Source organism: Macaca fascicularis, chromosome 3 (assembly GCF_037993035.2).
Source record: "Macaca fascicularis isolate 582-1 chromosome 3, T2T-MFA8v1.1".
Lineage (NCBI taxonomy): Eukaryota > Metazoa > Chordata > Mammalia > Primates > Cercopithecidae > Macaca > Macaca fascicularis.
This window is the reverse complement of record NC_088377.1, coordinates 118,947,643-118,971,020: the sequence shown is the minus strand read 5'-3', so window position 1 is coordinate 118,971,020 and position 23,378 is coordinate 118,947,643. Positions and strand designations below refer to the sequence as shown.

The 23,378-nt window shown below is 35.8% G+C and overlaps 1 protein-coding gene across 2 annotated transcripts in view; it reads right to left on the bottom strand.

Moving 5' to 3' along the window:
* The window catches only part of THSD7A (thrombospondin type 1 domain containing 7A), a 789,627-nt gene that overhangs the window by 54,680 nt on the left and 711,569 nt on the right, over positions 1 to 23,378 (bottom strand). The window contains exon 14 of one of the 2 annotated variants that reach the window (XM_005550102.5): positions 1,845 to 2,023. In XM_005550102.5, coding sequence (XP_005550159.2) covers positions 1,845 to 2,023 — 179 coding nt within the window. Of the gene's footprint in view, positions 1 to 608; positions 2,024 to 23,378 lie in introns of those variants that run through there. The other variant, XM_074035410.1, reaches the window with a different exon arrangement.

Below are 23,378 nucleotides of genomic sequence, written 5' to 3'. Positions count from 1 at the left end.
TCCTCAGCTAGAAAAATAGAAACTCAGAGACCGTTTTCAAGCCAACGGGCTTCTGATTATTTTACTGAGGAATGTATAATCGTAGTAAACATCTATGTGATTTAAAAATTTCAACATTAACACGAATCTTTACATTTTTATTTTCCCTAAACATCTCACTAATACACAAATTCATATAAATTTCTATTTTTATGCAGAACATTTATGCTCAAATGTTCAAAAATGTATTATTTGTTTTTGCTTTGATTTTTCGGTTGTTAATGTCTCAATAAGCCTTCAGTCAACTGATACCAAGTCACAATACCCCTGTCAAACTGCATCAGAATATATTAGAGTTGGAAAGTGACAAATGGTTTAGGCTAAACACTAGTAATAGCAAAGACAACTTGGCCTGAGGTTTTGAACCTTTTGAAATTCACACTTAAGGAAAATCTGAGGCAAACACAGATTTTAATTGCATATCTGACTGGGTGCACACATACATGCTAAAGTGAAATAGGTATGAGTACGTGTAGAATTTCTCTTTTTAGGATTGTGAATCATACATAATTTATCAAAATTTAAATTTGCTACTGAAAATTCAAGGTTTCAAAATGTGTAGAGAAATATTCTTTTGTATTATGAACATTTTAGTTCAGTTATTCTGTTTTACAGTTATATAATTATAGTTGCTGAACTGAATTTTCTTCTTTGGAAATTTCCTTAGCATCTTAGAAACGCAAAATGCTCTGTGACAGGGAAGCTAAACTACCAGTAGATGGCAGCAAGGGAGTGTGTTATTTACCCTCCATTGCACCTAAAGATAAAATCAGCAACTTCACTGGGGGAACAATCAAGACTCTTTAGAGTACTTATTATAGAATTTAATTCTTCACGATCTTCATCTTAATTTACTTAATTCCAAAGGTCTTTCTGTTTTCTCTACAATGTACTTTTATTATGAACAAAGTTATGTCAATCTGGGAAGTAAAGTATGTATACAGGTAAGCAGTGTGTTTAGAGATTAAAATGAGTCTATATATGTGTGAAACAGTTCTACATATTTAAGGACTTGATTATTTGGTTGTGATTTAAATTCAAATACACAACTTAACACCCACACATAATATATGAAATTATTCTTTGTTAATTCACCTGTAGGCCAAACATGGTAATAATTGTCGGATTAGGGTACATTTCATTTAAATTAGTCACAATTCCTCCATTAGGCTTTTTTCTTTTTATTTCTAATAGAACAGAATAACAACTATTAACAGCAGGTAAGAAAGAATGCATCAAAAGTCAGAGTTCCAAATAAAACTGAAAATGGTCAATCAGTAAATTGATAATATACTTATAGTGACTTTGAGGCCATCCTTGTAGTTGTTTTCTCAATTTGTTTTATATCAAACACATTTAAACAAACAGTATATATTTTTCCTAATTTTAGATCCAAATCCATATTATTTCTTTGATTTTAATTTAAGTAGTTGGTAATTGAGATGTCTTTTCTGACAGTCTGGGGAAACTATAAGAATGAGATAATCTCAGCCTACATGTTAGATACAATCTTATGACAGATTAAATACCTTGACATTATTTCAAAGATAGGTGTCATTTTTCTCTCCATTGAATTATATACATATTCATATACTTGCAAGGTATGGAATCTCCAGAGAATACAGAGATAATATGTCTAATTTGAAATTTTAATAACATATGTGTATTTATTCAGGCATTCTAATGGTAAAAATGGGTCAATTTTTTATTCAATAGCTATTATTTACTGTTCTCCATTTTAGAGAAAAAAATCAGATCATTGTGAATCTCAACAATATCTTAACACTGTCAATGATAGAAAATACCTGGTTGATATGGTCCAGTTTGGGGCAAGGCCTTCCTCCATTATATGGTTTTTCACGCAGCCATTTAGAACGAACCTTCACACCACTTCCACAGGACTTGCTGCAGCGCGACCAGTTGGACCACTCACTGAGCTTGCAGTCTGAGGGGCAGGGGATGATGCAGGCCTCTTCAATGTAACCTGAGTGAAGGAAAATGAGATAAGAGTCATCTCCTCCACCTGTCACTCTCCCACTACCACCCACTATTCTAGCTCATTTAGAAGGTCCAAGACTGACTTGACAGCAGCATGCAAATGCAGAGGTGTCTCCGTTGTTAGGGACTTAAATTAAATTCTGCAGGAAAATGTCACATATATACAGTGACTCTGTTAAAATAACAGTTGAGCAGCTGCCATGTGGTCTGCTTAGGATTCATGCTCACCATATTTCAACATTTCTGACTGACAGCTCGTGTTTAATTGACAATAACCTGTCTGCTGCCATATCATTCTCATGCTGACAGAATGACACATTAAAAAATTATAACAGTTTTCTGTAAAACCCTATCTGTTAATGCCACACAAGTTCAGGGTTCTGAGTCCATGCAACATTCTTTCTTAAGAAATCCCAGTCCCTTTCACTCAGTACCCAAAAGGAACCATTTAACTTAGCATCTTGTTTTTCTCCTCCTTTGAAAATAAAGTCTGAAGAAAAATGAAGGATGTTAAGTAATGTCTCATATTTTACATGCTGTCCCTTTCAAGGCACCTTCATATCTTATATCCATTTGATTCTCTTGAAAATCTTATGTATGAATTGTGCAAGTATTGATATTCTAACTGGCAGATAAGAAAACAAATGCAGAGTGATGACTGACTGAGTCCAAGGTTACACAGTAAGGGATGGGGAAAAGTTTTCTGAGGTCTGATCCAGTACTCATTCCATCAAATCACCCAACCAATTCAATTAATAGTGCACAGATTTGTTTTGGGAAATGGGAGTATTCTATCTTTGAATAGTTCTTAACTGCAAACTTGCCATTTCACAATACAAATTAAACACTATTATTCTCAAGGCAAACGTGAAAACAGCAAAATTCCTCTAGTCAAGAATGAAATACACGATTGTCCTCTATAATAGTCTGAATGTGGAGGGAGGGTGTTCTTGGTACAGGAAAACACTCTGCCTTACCATTTTATCTCAACAGCAGAGATTCGATTTTGACAATGATTATAATGTAAACAGTTGATACTAGGCAACTCTAGGTAGATTTTAAAAAATTTATGGAGATATAATTCATATTCCATAAAAATAATCTCATGTTTTGGTTTTCAGTATGTTTGCTGAGTTGTGCAACCATCACCACCATCTAATTTTAGAATATCTGTTTTACTCCAAAAATAAACCCTATGGTTACTGGCAGCCACTTCCTATTTTCCCCTTCCTCATCCCCTGCCAACCATAAATCTGCTTTCTATCTCTATGAATTTGCCTAATCTAGACATTTTGTATAAATGAAATAAAACATTACGTGATCTTATTTCTATTTTGTTTTAGAGATGATGTCTCACTCTGTCACCCAGGCTGGAGTGCAGTGGTGTCATCATAGCTCACAGCAGCCTTGACCTCCTGCACTCAAGAGATCCTCCTACATCAGCCTCTTAAGTAGCTGAGCTGGGACTAAGGGTGCTCACCATCATGCCAGGCGGATTTTCATATTTTTTAATAGAGATGAGGTATTACTGTGTTGCTCAGGTTGGTCTAGAACTTCTGGCCTCAAGCTATCCTTGGCCTTCCGAAGTATCGGGATTACAGGTGTGAACCACCATGCCTGGCTGGCTTCCTTCACTTAGTACAATGTTTTCAAGGTTCATTTATGTTATAACATGTATCAGTTCTTCAGTCCTTTCTATGATTGAATAATATTTCATTGTATGGACATTTCACATTGTTTATCCACTCATCAGTTAATGGACATTCGAGTTCTCACTTTTTGTCTAGGAATAATGCTGCTAGGAACATTTGTTTACAAGCTTCTGTGTGGGCATACATTTTCAATTCCCTTGAATATATACATTACAGTGAAATTGCTCAGTCATGTGGTAACCCATTTAGCTTTTTCAGGAAGTGTCACTGTTTTCCAAAATGACTGCACCACTTTACATTCCACAAGATATGTATGCATGTTCCAATTTCTATGAATTCTTGTCAAACTTGTTATTGTCTCTTTTTTAAAATTTTAGTGTTCCTTGAAGAACAAAAGTTTTAAATGCTAGTGAAGACCAGTTTGTCTTTTTTCCTTGGTTGTTAGTGCTTTGGTATTATATCTAGGAACCCACTACTGAAATCAAAGTCATCTAGGTTTAGAGTTGTGTTTTCTCATGAGAATTTTATAGTTTTAGCTTGTATATTTAGGTGCATGTTTCACTTTGAGTTAATTTTTGTTTATGATAAAAGGTAGAGGTCCAACTTCATTCTTTTGCATGTGGTTATTGAGTTATCCTGTCTTCAGTTGTTGAAAAATACTATTATTTCCTAATTGAACTGTTTTGGCACCCTTGTTGAAAATCAGTTGGCCACAATGTAATGATTTCGTTTTGAACCCTAAATTCCATTTATCTCTGTGTCTAGTTTCATGATAGTACCATAGTCTTGACTACTGTAACTTTGTAGCAAGTACTGAAATCCAGAAGTGTGAGTCTTCCTATTTTGTTTATCCTTTTAAAGATAGATTTGGCTATTTTGAGTCAAATTTCTATATACATTTTAGAATAAGATTGTCAATTTCTGCAAAAAATTGCAGCTATGATTTTGATAGGAATTGTGTCAAATTTGTTGATCAGTTTAGGAGTACTGCTGTCTTAACTCAGACACATGGAATTTATTTCCATTTATATAGATCTTTAATTTCTTTCAATGATGTTTTATAGTCTTCAGTGTACAGGTCTTGAACTTATTTTGTTATATTTATTTCTAAGTATTTTATTCTTTTTAGCGTAGGTAGGTTTTTAAAAAGAACCAACAAGCATTAATTTCTTTAACTACAGGAAAGTCAGACCACCTTTAAACCAAAATGGCAAATTTAATCTATAAGATTGTGCCCCAACTGTCCTGTACTGAAAGTGTTAAAATACTAATTTACTATATAGTATTTCCTAGCCTTGCCTAATCATAAATTACCTGAGACACATGTTAAAAATACAAGCTTCCACCACTCTCAAGTTACTGACATTAATGTAATCCATCATGCTTACTCAGGTTTCACAAGTTTTACTTTCAATCATTTGTCTGTGTGATTGTGTAGGACTTAAGTTAGAAAGAGCTACTGTAAGATACAGGCAGAACCAAAAAAATGGAAGATAGATTTCTGGCATATCTTTTTAAGTAATATCTCCTATACATTTGTCAGAGATATTTGTTTTAACCTTTGTAGTCTTCATACACGAAAGTGCATTTTCCATAGATGTAAATTTCACTGAACACACCCATGAAATAAATAGTCCAGAACTCTCCTCTGTATTCCCTTCCAGCCACTACCTCTTCTTAGAAGAGCAACCACTATCCTGACTACTCGCAGCGTAGAATAGTTTTACTTTTTAAAAATTTCATGTAAATAGAATCATATAGTGTATATCCATTTGTACTAGCCTTTTCACTCTACGTTGTGACGTGCATTTCATCTATATTGGTGCATATTGCTGAATACTGTTTATTCTAGTTGATGTGTAACATTCTATTGTGTGACTATACTATGGCTTATTTATTCATTCTATTGTTGGTAGGCATTTAGGTAGTTTTCAATATGGGGCCATTGTTAACATTGCTGCTATGGATATTCTAGAATGTGTTTTTTGATGGACATATGTATGCGTTTCTGTTTGGTGTACTCCTAGGAGAGAAATTGATAAATTGGATGGTATGTGTATTATATCATCCATTGTAAATGAAGTATAAAATAAATTTTAAAAAATAGGATCACAAATTTGGCATGAAGATTAGGATACAATGAAAAGTTCTGAAAGTGGGGATTAGTACCAGATAATCTTCTGGAGGGCAGATGTGGCAGAGTTGGGATTTTGTTTGTTGTGAGACATAGAAGACAGAAAGAAGATGCCAGTGCTAAGTTTCTAATGTAACTTCACATATATTCAAGATGGCTTTTGGAGTATCAATAATGATCCAGAGGAAAGTCCAACAAAGAACTAAAGGAATATTTCAGAGTAGTGTTACTGAAATTTTAAAATAGATTGCAGTGATCTACTTAAATCTCACATTTTGACTTTATGCTTTGGGGTGGAGAAATAAGCCCCTTCATGATTCTGAGTTGAAATATATTTCAAATTCCATTCCCTTTTTCTAACAGTTCAGGCAGTAAATTAATTGACCTAAAATAGTAAGAGATGCCTAAAAAGAACTCTTCTTATTTTAGGGCCAGTAATAATTTATTTTCTTTAAATATATAATAGTTTAATAAGTGGAATCAAACTTTAAAAGTATCTAAAGTCATTTCCAAATCAATAGCATTATGACCAGATTATTTAATAATATTTATAAGATTACAGTGAATTAAAAACCATCCAAATCATTTCCAAATATTATCAATGGCTCTGGCAAAAGAGCACTAGTATTTCAAAGGTAATAAGTTATTGAAATATTTTTAGAAGAATTGCATTCTGCCACCTTGATAAACTGCAAAATGTCCCTCAAAAGTAAACTTCTGGCCTTTTTTAGCTCAGTAATTATAACTGAAAATAGAAGCACATGGTGGTCTTTCATGTCACTACCCCACAGAGTAACAGATAAATGGAAATTCTTTTTTTGATTGAAATATTATGGCTTTAGTAAGATTTAACATGTATGACTTCATGATTCACATTGTGTTATTAAGGAGATATAAAACTTTTATGTCTGATTTTCCAATAGCATATTCCAGAAAACATCTCTCGAATAAAATTCAGCCTATTAAACTGTTAAAAGATACAAATTAGAAACTGAGATAAAGATAAAACTGCAAAAGCGTATATTGCCTAGCATCTCAATTTTATTTTCCAATGTCTGACAACATTCAATAATTGCCTGTCATGTTTATCTAGCACCATTAAAACCCTTAATGCTACTGGTGAACTGCTAGATAAGCATTCCTCTGCCTTCTCTGCTCAGATCATTTTTTAGGGCAATTAACACCAAACAACCATGGGGGTGGAAAGATAGAAAAACATTTAGAATATTTTAAGGCTAAATAAACTGCTGGCATCTTGTAGCAATGTATGGTTTCTGAGGATGCTGGAATAAAATGAATGACTTCACAATTAGGATATTAAAACTTTCAGCAGTTCAACACAGAATTTGACACTTGGAAAAATTAAACTCCAGACTTCTGATTATATTTTTGACTGCTGCTTTCAGGTTGAAATAAACACAAAACACTTGCAGGCTTAAAGTGGCAACTGGGGGACATATTGCCTTTGAGATATATACAATCACTCATTCATTTGAATTATGAATGTGGAGATAAAGTAGATTTCAACAAACTTCACAATTACTAAATTGTGCTGTTGAAAGGAGCACTGTTGATGGATCAAAGCATTCATTTTGAAAGCACATAGAAAATACTGGTTGGTTCTGATTTATAGCTGTGTGAATGAGTAACTCTGGCATTCTCTTTGAAACATCTGGATTAATTTCAAAAGCAACCTCAAAAATCTCTCCTACTTAAATGTGTATTATATGCACTTGACTGCAACTGGGAATGAGAAGATGTAGCTAGTCTCTTATCTATTGTCTATCTATTGACTAAGCTGGAAAAAATTGAAAAAAACCATTTTGCAAAAATTTTCCAAATGGACAATATTCTGGAGCAATTATATATTAAAAACTGGGGATCTGATACCTGGGGCAACCAAATTACTATGTATATATCCAAATTCCTATGTTCCAATGTTCTACCCATTGTGTATTTGATGGATGAAAAGTTATAAATCAACATTAGGTAATTAATTATCATAGTAAAGTACCCAGGAAAATTTATGGAAGTATAATATTAATTGTTTATTCATTTTATATACATTTGAAGGCATATGTTTTCATATCTGCTAAGTAGTTATACATTTTCTCAGAAAATTTCAACATCAGTATGAATGGCTGTGAGGTTTTGTTATTGTTGTTATTTTAATACTGGGAGTTTATTCAATGACCATGCTTTTTCAGATTCATTTGTTCATATCTATGTACAAGCTCATTACCAAGGGCATTTCTTACAGCAAACTCTAAAGGCTTCTCTTGTGTAATAAGGAATTTGCCTGGCCCTTGTCCCTGATTCCTGAAAGGCAAATCTCTCGGCCCTGAGATTTCACTAGCGATAGAACTATCTATGTTATTCATGGTGGGCTCCTCAGACCACTTATTATGCCATAGGGATATCTCAGGAAGGGGCTGGTCACACCGGAGAGACCAATCATGTGATTGGAGAGTTGGAGCTTTGAGCTACATGTTATCTGACCCACCTCTAAGAAGGGAGAGATTGCATTTAACCACATGGCCAATGATTCCTCAGTCATGCGTATGTAATGAAACCTGAATAAAAACTCTGGATACCAAAGCTCAGGTGAGCTTTCTGTTTGGAAATGCACATCAGTGTGCTGACAGAAAGATGCCTCCTGACTCCATAAGGAGAGATTATGGATGTTTCATGTTTCAGATGCCCCCTCACCTCAGCTACCTGTCTTTTTGAGCTGGTTCTGATTTGTATCCTTTTGCTATTATAAAAATGCAGTGGTAAATATAGTGCTTTTCCAAGTTCTGTCAGCTGTTCTAGTGAATTATTGAGCCTGGGGCAGTACTGGGAAGTCAGAAATTTGCAACCAGCTTGTGAGAAGTAAGGTTGGCTTGGGGACTCCGAAATTTGCGGCTGATATCTGAAGTGAGAGGAGTCTTGTGGAGTACTGGTCCCTTAACCTGTGAAGTTTGGCCTAACTCCAGGTAGTCAGTATCATAATTATATTGCACTTTCAAATATATATTTTGTTAAAAAAGAAAATAAACTTATATATTTAAGAACCTGTGTCTATATTTTACTTATTCAACCATAACAACAAACCTTGGGAATAATTACACATATTAATTACACATTGACTTTCTCCTCATATTTAACATTTATAATTTTAACTAACATAATATTGGAAATCAAACGCAGAGTTTAAAAACCTCACTTTCATAATAGGGCTTTGTCAGGAATACAAACATTTGATAGAGTGTACAGATTGTGAAGATGAAGTAATGGAAAATGTATTAATTTTGAAGCTTATTAGAATGATTTATTTTTAACTTGTTCCAGTGCAATGCACTGTTCTTTCAATCAATTAAAATCTAATATTGCCATGAAAGTATTTGCAAAGGATGATCTCTAAACACTGGTTTATTGGATTCCAATAAGTATTAAACATAATTTTAACAAAAAGCATTCTGTTGTAAATTGAAAAACTGCTGCATTAAACTAGGTTAATCAGGTCTCTTTACCCTGGACTTTCTCTTTTGGGTAATACAAACTATGACTCTTTAAGAGAATGACTCAGATAGTGCATTCCCATAATTGCTGACTTTTTCACATAGCATCTCACTGGGGACCAGAGAAATAGATCTAAATAGATTATAATTGAAATGCTTTAAAATTGAATTCGTGTTTTGAACCATTCAGAATTTAAGATTTTTAAAGTAGGTTTTTTTTACTGTCCATTTCCAGGTATAGAAGAAAATGCAAAACCAAGCAACCAAACAAAAATGCCAAAAGCTTAAGAAAGTTTCTTCTTCCTACATTATTTTATATTTTACAGGTCAAAGGTCAAGCATGGATAAACTAGCAATAAATTAATTTCAATAAAGGGAGGGGAAAGTGTTATTTGGATACATTTCCTGTTTTTTTTTTTTTAATGTCTATTTAAAAGATCAAAGGGGAGTCCATTTTGTTTTATATCCAGATTACTTAAAATTTCCTATAGTAGCAGAAATTGCTGATAAAAGCAAAATTCTAATTTTTCTTTTTTGGTTTTTGCAAATAATGAATTGTTCTTGGCAGTTAAATTTATTTTAAGCAATGGAACACTTTATTCCTAAAAAACTGAAAGGAAAGCCAAATAAGGACACAGGATCTATTGGGGGCTATGTTTGACAGCCTGGCCTAAGGGGCTCTGGAAAACCCAGTTTGAAAACCATGATATGAAGTAGTAGATGAGTTGAGGTGTTGGGACATGAACAGACAGAACTAAATGATAATGGCAGATGCTCTTCCATCACACCTGACACAAATGGCAGCTGCAGGAAAATCTCCAGCCCATCTCTCCCTCATCACCTCCTCTGTACTCCCTTAGGGAGCCTGTGTGAGCTTAGTGCTGATCTCCACACCTTATTTAAATTCTACCCTAGGCAGTTGCTTTCTCTTTGTGCCCAAGTATCTTTAGATGCTCTTTCCTTCTTTCCTTGGCTCTTTAAACTTGCAACTAGTTACCTCAGGAAAAGTCTGTCCCTCACCCCCTGCCTCTCTTTTACATTTGAAAGGAAAAAAAGATTCCAGTTGTGAATGATAACTGCAAAAGCAGTACTAGCTCTACCTATGCTATCAAATGAGACATTGAAAATCTGAAATGAATTAGACATTAAATAAATTCTACCAAGTGGAAAAGCTCTTTGGAGAAATTAGGACTCCATTTCAGCTTGTTTACAAGACTCTATTTATTGCTTTTTCTGCCTGGTTTAATTAAACATGTTCTTCCTCAAATACGAGTATCCACTATGATAAGGAAGAATTTCTTATTCAATTTTGTTTCTAATTAACCTCTAATAGTAAACCTATATAATCTTTGGTAGAATCCTATTACAAAAAGTAATACATTGCAATTACTTTATGGTTGAGTGGTCAGGTGGGTTATTCTCTACCCATATTCATGATTATATTTATCAGTTTTATCTTGAGTTCCATATTCAACTTAAAAGCACCAACTCTTAAACTAAAGTCTATTTGTAAATTGGGTATTATAATTTTAAAAATTCATCCAGGATGTATTCCTTTCCCAAGTTTTTTTTTTTTTTTTTTTTTTTTCCCCGATGATTCTTTCCTGTTCCTACAAATGCCAGTAGAAAAGCCACAGCTGAGGCATGTATACTAGAGGCCCTGAGTGATACAACAGTGTTTGATATTTATAGTTCCTTCCTTGCAGTAGCTAGCAATGGTCATTGAAACATGACACTTGCTTTGGAATCATCTATGTCAGAACTGTGAGAGGCTGGTGGAATAAGCAGTAGACTGCTTAGGCTATTAGGCAACAATGTTAAATGTTGCCACACAAGGATATAAATATTCCACACACATATTTACAATATAAAGATATTATATTAAAAGGTTTTTCCTTATTTGTAATATTTGTAGAGCCTTCTTATTTCAATAATTAGTGCTATAGTGCAAACTGGTATGAAGCAAATTTCTAAAGAGTAACTTTGGGTGCTAGCAAAGCACACTTTGAATTCTACAGATGCTCGCAAAAAAGCAGTTGCTTAAGCTATTCATTAATGTCCAGAAAGTCTTCTGTAATATCATTCACAAGCATACTAGGCAAAGAGAGAAAACATGGAAAAGTCAATAAAAATCACTATATTTAAAAATTAATGTTAAAAAGACATTATTTTATATTAATAAGGCATTAGACAAACTATTCTGAACTATTTAATTGTTACTACACTTGGAAGACAAATGAATATAATTAAAGTGGCCTACAAAAAATGTATTTTAGCTTTCTGAATGTCAGTATGATGTCCACACAGCAGTACCAAGGCCTGGTAATTTTAGAGCCATTGGATCATGACTCTTAGTGCACAAAGCAAAGTATGCCCAGCACTTAAATATAATATTGTATTTTGTTTGACAATAGGGCAGTAAATAAACCTAGAACTCTCCCTTATTTCTCTAGATGAACTGAAAAAGACTTTTTTTCTTCCTCAATACTTCGACAGATATATTTTAATATTTTGGCTGATATATTGATTTATGTTCTCTTTGTAATTTTAATTTTTTTCTTTAAGCACAAAAAGTCAGAGCAAAATAATAAAAACTATTGAGCTGTAAAATATGGAATCATTTTGTTCATTAAAGTTTAATTAGTATGGAATTCCTTCAGCAAAAGTATGACTATTTTCAAAGGACAAATCTGAATTGGGCTTTGATTTTTTTAAATAGTATTCAGCACCAGTTCTCTTTAAGACTTAATACCCAATGCATTACATAGAGTAATAAAACTTGATAAAGAAATAATGTAAGTATATTAGAATGTTTTACAGGTATACCTTATTTTATTGGGCTTTGCTTTATTTTGCTTTGCAGATTGTGCATTTTTTACAAATAGCAGGTTTGTGACAACCTTGCATTGAGCAAATCTATCGGTGCCATTTTTCCAACAGCATGTGTTCATTTTGTGTCTCTGTGTCACATTTTGGTAATTCCTGCAATATTTCAAACTTTTTCATTATTATTACATCTGTTATGGTGATCTGCAATCAGTGATCTTTGATGTTACTATTGTAATTGTTTGGGGGTGCCAAGTTATGAATGCAAAGAAAAGTTTCTTGAAGGAAACTGAAAGTACTGCTCCAGTGAACACACAAATAATAAAGTGCTAGAGTGTTACTGCTGATATGCAGAAAGTGTCAGTGATCTAGATAGAATACCAAACCAGTCAGAACATTCCCTTAAACCAAAGCCTAACTGAGCAAGATCCTATCTTCAGCTCTATGAAGGCTGAGCAAGGTGAGGAAGCTGCATTAAAAAAACATTGCAAGCTAGCAGAGGTTGGTTTGGATTTAAGGAAAGAAGCTATCTATAACATAAAAGTTCTAAGTAAAGCAGCAAGTGCTGATATAGAAGCTGAAGCAAGTTATCTCAAATATCGAGCTAAGGTAATAGATTAAGATGACTACACTAAGCAACAGATTTTTCAGTGTAGATGAAACAGCCTCCTGTTGGAAGAAGACAACATGTAGGACTTTCATAGCTAAAGAGGAAAAGTCAATGGCTGGCTTCAAAGCTTCAAGGGACAGGTTGACTCTCTTGTTAGGGGTTAATGCAGTTGGTGACTTCAAGCCCATTTACCATACTGAAAATCCTAGAGCCCTTAAGAATCAAACTAAATCTACCCTGCTTGTGCTCAATAATGAAACAACAAACCCTAGATGATAGTGCATCTGCTTATAGCATGGTTTACCGAGTATTTTAAGCCCACCGCTGAGACCTACTGCTCAGAGAAAAGATTTCAAAATATTAGTGCTTATTGACAATGCATGTAGTCATCTAAGAGCTCTGATGGAGATGTACAAGGAGATGAATGTTGTTTGGATGCCTGCTAACACAATATCTATTTTGCAGTACATAGGCCAAAGAGTAATTTTGACTTACAAGTCTTATTATTTAAGAAATACATTTTGTAAGACTATACTCGCCATAGTTATTCCTCCAATGGATCCAGGCAAAGTATACTGAAAACCTCTGGAAAGGATTCACCAACCTAGATGCCATTAAGAACATTCATGATTCATGGAAGGAGGTCATAATATCTACCTTAACAGGAGTTTGAATGAAGTGGTTCTCATGGATGACTTTGAGGGGGCTCAAGACTTCAGTGGGGAAAGTAATTGCAGAGGTGGTAGAAACAGCAAGAGAACTAGAATTAGAAGAGGAGTCTGAAGATGTGACTGGATTGCTGCAATCTCACGATAAAACTTGAACAGATGAGGAACTGCTTCTCAATGGGTGAGCAAAGAAAGTAATTTCTTAAGATAGCATCTGCTTCAGATGAAGATGCTGTGACAATTGTTGAAATGACAACAAAGAATTTAGAATATTACATAAATGAAGTTGATAAAGCAGTCGTGGGGTTTGAGAGGATATACGCCAGTTTTGAAAGAAGTTCCACGGTGGGTAAAATGCTATCAAATAACACTGCATGCAACAGAGAACTCTTTAGTGAATGAAAAAGTCAATTGATGAAGCAAAATTCATTACTGTCTTATTTTAAGAAATTGCTACGGTCATCCCAAACTACAGAAACCACTGCAACTCCAGTAGGTAGTAACTCTTTATCTGGAAAAAAATCATTCTATCCAGTTTTTTATTCGTCCATTTATTCTACAAATTTTGTTGAGCACCTACTGTTCTAGGTACTCTGGATACATCAGTGAATAAAACAGTCTAAGATATCCTCATCAATTTCTATTCTTGAATGGGAGATAAAGAACAAGAAACATAAGTAAATTATATAGTATGTTATGAGATGATACACGCTTTAGAAATGTAAAATGTACATCAGGATAAAGGGATTTGGGAGCACTGGATCAAGCTGAGGGGTAGCACAATACCGTTCTATCCTTTCTATTTAAATAGAAATCTTGTATATATGTACCTTGCATAAGCTGGGCTACCTCTAAGATTCTTCAAAATATGAAGATTAAATGATATAATAAAAAAGTTCCAGATATTCTGCCCTTTGTTTTGTAACATTTTGAAGATATTAACTTGAGAAGTACCTAGTACTGTGTGGTTAGGCTCTCAATAAATTTCTAATAAATTAATCATCAAATTGTTGCTGTTCTCTCCTATTTCCTTGAGAGGATAGCAACAGTTTTAAATCACTCAAAAATCAAATAACACATTTTTTATTCATCACAATATTCCTCTAAGATATTGGTTGATGAAACCATCATCCTCAGCAAACTAACACAGGAACAGAAAACCAAACACTGCATCTTCTCACTCATAAGTGGGAGTTGAACAATGAGAACACATGGACAGAAGGGAGGGAAACATCACACACTGGGGCCTGTCGCGGGGGATGGGGGGCTAGGGGAGGGATAGCATTAGGAGAAATACCTAATGTAGACGATAGGTTGATGGGTACAGCAAACCACCATGGCACGTGTATATCTATGTAACAAACCTGCACGTTCTGCACACGTATCCCAGAACTCAAAAGTATAATTAAAAAAAAATGCTAAAAAATTGTTGCTATAGTGACACCTTGCAAGATTTCATACCAAGAGTGAATATACAAAATTTGTATTATGTTTTTACTGCAGATATGCCATAAATGTGTTTATATATCGTCATTTATGCAGTTGCTATATTTAATACCATGCATCAGGATGGATGAACATTTATGTGGCTCCAAAGTATACTTTATTATTTTTTTGTTATTATTATACTTTAAGTTCTAGGGTACATGTGCACAACCTGCAGGTTACATATGTATACATGTGCCATGTTGGTATGCTGCACCCATCAACTCGTCAGCACCCATCATCTCGTCATTTACATCAAGTATAACTCCCAGTGCCATCCCTCCCCCTTCCCCCCTCCCCATAATAGGCCCCGGTGTGTGATGTTCCCCTTCTTGAGTCCAAGTGATCTCACTGTTCAGTTCCCACCTATGAGTGAGAACATGCGGTGTCTGGTTTTCTGTTCTTGCGATAGTTTGCTGAGAATGATGGTTTCCAGCTGCATCCATGTCCCTACAAAGGACACAAACTCATCCTTTTTTATGGCTGCATAGTATTCCATGGTGTATATGTGCCACATTTTCTTAACTCAGTCTGTCACTGATGGACATTTGGGTTGATTCCAAGTCTTTGCTATTGTGAATAGTGCCGCAATAAACATACGTGTGCATGTGTCTTTATAGCAGCATGATTTATAATCCTTTGGGTATATACCCAGTAATGGAACAGCTGGGTCATATGGTACTTCTAGTTCTAGATCCTTGAGGAATCGCCATACTGTTTTCCACAATGGTTGAACTAGTTTACAATCCCACCAACAGTGTAAAAGTGTTCCTATTTCTCCACATCCTCTCCAGCACCTGTTGTTTCCTGACTTTTTAATGATTGCCATTCTAACTGGTGTGAGATGGTATCTCATTGTGATTTTGATTTGCATTTCTCTGATGGCCAGTGATGACGAGCATTTTTTCATGTGTCTGTTGGCTGCATGCATGTCTTTTGAGAAATGTCTGTTCATATCCTTTGCCCACTTTTTGATGGGGTTGTTTTTTTCTTGTAAATTTGTTTGAGTTCTTTGTAGGTTCTGGATATTAGCCCTTTGTCAGATGAGTAGATTGCAAAAGTTTTCTCCCATTCTGTAGGTTGTCTGTTCACTCTGATGGTAGTTTCTTTGGCTGTGCAGAAGCTCTTTAGTTTAATTAGATCCCATTTGTCAATTTTGGCTTTTGTTGCTGTTGCTGTTGCTTTTGGTGTTTTAGACATGAAGTTCTTGCCCATGCCTATGTCCTGAATGGTATTACCTAGGTTTTCTTCTAGGGTTTTTATGGTATTAGGTGTAACATTTAAGTCTCTAATCCATCTTGAATTAATTTTCATATAAGGAGTAAGGAAAGGATCCAGTTTCAGCTTTCCACTTATGGTTAGCCAATTTTCCCCGCACCATTTATTAAAAAGGGAATCCTTTCCCCATTTCTTGTTTTTCTCAGGTTTGTCAAAGATCAGATGGCTGTAGATGTGTGGTATTATTTCTGAGGACTCTGTTCTGTTCCATTGGTCTATATCTCTGTTTTGGTACCAGTACCATGCTGTTTTGGTTACTGTGGCCTTGTAGTATAGGTAGCGTGATGCGTCCAGCTTTGTTCTTTTGACTTAGGATTGTCTTGGCAATGCGGGCTCTTTTTTGGTTCCATATGAACTTTAAAGCAGTTTTTTCCAATTCTGTGAAGAAACTCTTTGGTAGCTTGATGGGGATGGCATTGAATCTATAAATTACCTTGGACAGTATGGCCATTTTCACGATATTAATTCTTCCTATCCATGAGCATGGTGCGTTCTTCCATTTGTTTGTGTCCTCTTTTATTTCACTGAGCAGTGGTTTGTAGTTCTCCTTGAAGAGGTCCTTTACATCCCTTATAAGTTGGATTCCTAGGTACTTTATTCTCTTTGAAGCAATTGTGAATGGAATTTCATTCATGATTTCGCTCTCTGTTTGTCTGTTACTGGTGGATAAGAATGCTTGTGATTTTTGCACATTAATTTTGTATCCTGGGACTTTGCTGAAGTTGCTTATCAGCTTAAGGAGATTTTGGGCTGAGATGATGGGGTTTTCTAAATATACAATCATGTCATCTACAAACAGGGACAATTTGACTTCTTCTTTTCCTAACTGAATACCCTTGATTTCTTTCCCTTGCCTGATTGCCCTAGCCAGAACTTCCAACACTATGTTGAATAGGAGTGGTGAGAGAGGGCATCCCTGTCTTGTGCCAGTTTTCAAAGAGAATGCTTCCAGTTTTTGCCCATTCAGTATGATATTGGCCATGGGTTTGTCATAAATAGATCTTATTATTTTGAGATATGTTCCAATACCGAATTTATGGAGAGTTTTTAGCATGAAGGGCTGTTGAATTTTGTCAAAGGCCTTTTCTGCATCTATTGAGGTAATCATGTGTTTTTTGTATTTGGTTCTGTTTATATGCTGGATTACATTTATTGATTTGCGTATGTTGAACCAGCCTTGCATCCCAGGGATGAAGCCCACTTGATCATGGTGGATAAGCTTTTTGATGTGCTGCTGGATCCGGTTTGCCAGTATTTTATTGAGGATTTTTGCATCGATGTTCATCAGGGATATTCATCTAAAATTCCCTTTTTTTGTTGTGTCTCTGCCAGGCTTTGGTATCAGGATGATGCTGACCTCATAAAATGAGTTAGGGAGGATTCCCTCTTTTTCTATTGATTGGAATAGTTTCATAAGAAATGGTACCAACTCCTCCTTGTACCTTTGGTAGAATTCAGCTGTGAATCCATCTGGTCCTGGACTTTTTTTGGTTGGTAGGCTATTAATTATTGCCTCAATTTCAGAGCCTGCTATTGGTCTATTCAGGGATTCAGCTTCTTACTGGTTTAGTCTTGGGAGAGTGTAAGTGTCCAGGAAATTATCCATTTCTTCTAGATTTTCTAGTTTATTTGCATAGAGGTGTTTATAGTATTCTCTGATGGTAGTTTGTATTTCTGTGGGGTTGGTGGTGAGATCCCCTTTATCATTTTTTATTGCGTCTATTTCATTCTTCTCTCTTTTCTTCTTTATTAGTCTTGCTAGTGGTCTATCAATTTTGTTGATCTTTTCAAAAAACCAACTCCTGGATTCACTGATTTTTTGGAGGGTTTTTTGGGTCTCTATCTCCTTCAGTTCTGCTTGGATCTTAGTTATTTCTTGCCTTCTGCTAGCTTTTGAATATGTTTGCTCTTGCTTCTCTAGTTCTTTTAATTGTGATGTTAGAGTGTCATTTTTAGATCTTTCCAGCTTTCTCTTGTGGGCATTTAGTGCTATAAATTTCCCTCTACACACTGCTTTAAATGTGTCCCAGAGATTCTGGTGTGTTGTATCTTTCTTCTCATTGGTTTCAAAGAACATCTTTATTTCTGCCTTCATTTCGTTATGTACCCAGTAGTCATTCAGGAGCAGGTTGTTCAGTTTCCATGTAGTTGAGCGGTTTTGATTGAGTTTCTTAGTCCTGAGTTCTAGTTTGATTGCACTGTGGTCTGAGAGACAGTTTGTTATAATTTCTGTTCTTGTACACTTGCTGAGGAGTGCTTTATTTCCAATTATGTGGTCAGTTTTGGAATAAGTGTGATGTGGTGCTGAGAAGAATGTATATTGTGTTGATTTGGAGTGGAGAGTTCTGTAGATGTCTATTAGGTCCGCTTGGTGCAGAGTTGAGTTCAATTCCTGGATATCCTTGTTAACTTTCTGTCTCATTGATCTTTCTAATGTTGACAGTGGAGTGTTGAAATCTCCCATTATTATTGTATGGGAGTCTAAGTCTCTTTGTAAGTCTCTAAGGAATTGCTTTATGAATCTGGATGCTCCTGTATTGGGTGCATATATATTTAGCATAGTTAACTCTTCCTGATGAATTGATCCCTTTACCATTACATAATGGCCTTCTTTTTCTCTTTGATCTTTGATGGTTTAAAGTCTGTTTTATCAGAGACTAGGATTGCAACCCCTGCTTTTCTTTGCTCTCCATTTGCTTGGTAGATCTTCCTCCATCCCTTTATTTTGAGCCTATGTGTGTCTCTGCATGTGAGATGGGTCTCCTGAATACAGCAGACTGATGGGTCTTGACTCTTTATCCAATTTTCTAGTCTGTGTGTTTTAATTGGGCCATTTAGTCCAATTACATTTAAGGTTAATATTATTATGTGTGAACTTGATCCTGTCATTGTGATATTAGCTGGTTATTTTGCTCGTTGGTTGATGCAGTTTCTTCCTAGCCTCAATGGTCTTTACATTTTGGCATGTTTTTGCAATGGCTGGTACCAGCTTTTCCTTTCCATGTTTAGTGCTTCCTTCAGGATCTCTTGTAGGGTAGGCCTGGTGGTGACAAAATCTCTAAGCATTTGCTTGTATATAAAGGATTTTATTTCTCCTTCACTGATGAAACTTAATTTGGCTGGATGTGAAATTTTGGGTTGAAAATTCTTTTCTTTAAGAAAGTTGAATATTGGCCCCCACTCTCTTCTGGCTTGTAGAGTTTCTGCCAAGAGATCTGCTGTTAGTCTGATGGGCTTCCCTTTGTGGGTAACCCAAGCTTTCTCTCTGGCTGCCCTTAACATTTTTTCCTTCATTTCAACTTTGGTGAATCTGACAATTATGTGGCTTGGTGTTGCTCTTCTCGAGGAGTATCTTTGTGGCGTTCTCTGTATTTCCTGAATTTGAATGTTGGCCTGCCTTACTCGGTTGGGGAAGTTCTCCTGGATGATATCCTGAAGAGTGTTTTCCAACTTGGTTCCATTTTCCCCCTCACTTTCAGGCACCCCAATCAGACGTAGATCTGGTCTTTTCACATAATCCCATACTTCTTGAAGGCTTTGTTCATTTCTTTTTCCTCTTTTTTCTTTAGACTTCTCTTCTTGCTTCATTTAATTCAATTGATCCTCAATCGCTGATACTCTTTCTTCCAGTTGATTGAGTTGGTTACTGAAGCTTGTGCATTTGTCATGTATTCCTTGTGTCATGGTTTTTATCTCTGTCAGTTCATTTATGGCCTTCTCCGCATTGATTATTCTAGTTATCCATTCTTCCATTCTTTTTTCAAGGTTTTTAGTTTCTTTGCGCTGTGTACGTAATTCCTCCTTTAGCTTTGATAAGTTTGATGGACTGAAACTTTCTTCTCTCATCTCGTCAAAGTCATTCTCCATCCAGCTTTGATCCATTCCTGGCGATGAGCTGTGTTCCTTTGGAGGGGGAGATGTGCTCTTATTTTTTGATTTCCAGCTTTTCTGCCCTGCTTTTTCCCCATCTTTGTGGTTTTATCTGCCTTTGGTCTTTGATGATGGTGATGTACTGATGGGGTTTTGCTGTGGGTGTCCTTCCTTCAGCTTGTTAATTTTCCTTCTAACAGTCAGGACCCTTAGCTGTAGGTCTGTTGGAGATTGCTTGAGGTCCTCTCCAGACCCTGTTTGCTGGGTATCAGCAGCAGAGGCTGCAGAAGATAGAATATTGCTGAACAGTGAGTGTTGCTGTCTGATTCTTGCTTTGGAAGCTTCGTCTCAGGGGTGTACCCCACCATGTGAGGTGTGGGGTGTCGGTCTGCGCCTAGGGGGGATGTCTCCCAGTTAGGGTACTCAGCGTTCAGGGACCCACTGGAGCAGGCAGTCTGTCCGTTCTCAGATCTCAGACTCTATGTTGGGAGATCCACTGCTCTCCTCAAAGCTGTCAGACAGGGTCGTTTGCATCTGCAGAGGTTTCTGCTGCTTTTTGTTTAGCTGTGCCCTGTCCCTGGAGTTGGAGTCTACAGAAACAGGCAGGCCTCCTTGAGCTGCTATGGGCTCCACCCAGTTCGAGCTTCCCAGTAGCTTTGTTTACCTACTTAAGCCTCAGCAATGGCGGCCCCCCACCCCCCCACCAGCCTCGCTGCTGTCTTGCAGTTAGATTGCAGACTGCTGTGCTAGCAATGAGGGAGGCTCCATGGGCATGAGACCCTTCTGGCCAGTTGTGGGATATAATATCCTGGTGTGCCGTTTGCTAAGATCCTTGGTAAAGCTCAGTATTAGGGTGGGATTACCTGATTTTCCAGGTGTTGTGTGTCTCAGTTCCCCTGGCTAGGAAAAGGGATTCCTTCTCCCTTGTGCTTCCCAGGTGAGGTGATGCTCTTGCTGGTTGGGCTGCAGCAGCTGACCTGCACCGATTGTCCGGCACTCCCTAGTGAGATGAACCCAGTACCTCAGTTGAACATGCAGAAATCACGGTTCTTCTGTGTTGTTCACACTGGGAGCTGGAGACTGGGGCTGTTCCTATTCGGCCATCTTGCTCCACCTCCAAAGTATACTTTAATATCTGATTTTGGCAATGCAGTTATGTCACTTTTCAGCACAGAGTCTATTGTTACACGGAAGTTCAAAAATAACAGAATTCTGCCTCAAGTTTAAGGAATTAAAAAAAGTGACCTAGTGGGGAATAGTCTAAAATAATATAATTAAACTGGTGAAAGTCAAACTGGTTTATGAATATAATAACTGGTAATATGATCCACAGATAGACAACAATGATTAAACAGAAATACCCCAAGGACACTATTGAATAGGGGATTGTCATTGCACTGCACACACATGGGGATCAATTTTATGTTTAAATTGAAAGCAAGAAGATACTTTTTTCTCCAGAGCCACTTAATAACCATCCATCTAAAAAGCTGATTTGGCTGGAAGAATGCGGTTGTCATAGAGATTATAATTAGGGGATGACTGGGATAGAGTGGCAAAGTCGTAACATTCCACAAACACCAGAATTTGCAGAACATATTTAAGGAAAGTAGGAATTCCCAAAGAAATTAGGCATTAGAGATTCAATTTCTCAAGTCTTTACTTCGAGTAATTATGTTAGTAAACACTGAAATATCCATTGGACATCCCATCAGATACCAGATTGAGAAAGGAATGATGCAGGACATGCAGAAGAACTAAGCTAGAACCATTCACTTCATTAAGGATCTTTCTTAGATCCTTTCAGAATCCCCATGAAGTCAATGTCATCATAGATTCATTCTTTTTCTATAAGTGCCTTTCTCTAAAATATAGTACTGCATTCTTCATGCTATGAGTTGACAATACTAAAATAAGAAATGTATACTGCCTTTGGCCAATTTCAATTGTTTTTGTTCTTTTACTTTTTTGAAGGGATCAAACGTTTCTGTGAGAGTCACAGAATATTTTAAAAGATTTTTCTAAACATAAGATTGACTGAAGTGACTTGCTGATGGTCTCATGCATCTAATTAACAGATCAAGGCAAAAGTGAGAAAATATGAATGTTATTCTGGAAGCTCACAGGTAATGTTAAATGATTATTTTAGTGATTCACTGTGCATAACAAGTTAAAATGTGAGCAAACACTTACATGCTGCATTCCAAAATAAACACATTTTTAAAGTGATTTTCTATTTTATATTGTAATGGCTAATTACGGTTTTCTACATTATCACCTCTAAGTAGAAAGGGAATTTAGATTTTTCTTGGTATCTAATTTCTAACACTTATGTTATTTGATATAAATAAAATATTCAATTACTCTGAGATGTTTCTCAAAGTACACCAATTATAAATATTAAGTTCCCTTTACTTTTATAGTTATTGTTCTCAAGGCATGTACTAATCTTCAACTCAGCAATGCACATATATTAACCTGAAAAATACTTATATCTAGAGCTTCAATGTTGTGGAGTTTTTGGAGTTCACATCATTAAACCTTTTTTTTTTTTTTTTTTTTTTACCTTAAATATACACAATAAAATTTGTTTTTTAATAAAAAGTTTCTGGAGATTGATTGCCCAACAATGTGAATGTACTTAACATTACTGAATGATACACTTAAAGATAGTTAAGATGGTAATATTATACATATTTATGGTGAACATGTGATATTACAGAGTACATGCATACTCCTATAATGATCAAATCAGGATAAGTGAGATACCCATCACCTCAAACGTTTATCATTTCTTTGCATGTCACTAGACTTTGATATAATAGGACCTATGTGATAAGGTAACAACAAAATGACAAGACTTTTAGAAACTTCTTCATAGGCAGAACTTAAAGAAATTTAGAAGAAAAAAACAAACAACCCCATCAAAAAGTGGGTGAAGGATATGAACAGGCACTTCTCAAAAGAAGACACTTATGCAGCCAACAAACATATGAAAAAAAGCTCATCATCACTGGTCATTAGAGAAATGCAAATCAAAACCACAGTGAGATACTATCTCACACCAGTTAGAATGGCAATCATTAAAAAGTCAGGAAACAACAGATGCTGGAGAGGATGTGGAGAAATAGGAACACTTTTACACTGTTGTTGGGAGCATACATTAGTTCAACCACTGTGGAAGACAATGTGGTGATTCCTCAAGGATCCAGAACTAGAAATACCATTTGACCCAGCCATCCCATTACTGGGTATATACCCAAAGGATTATAAATCATTCTACTATAAAGACACAAGCACACATATGTTTATTGT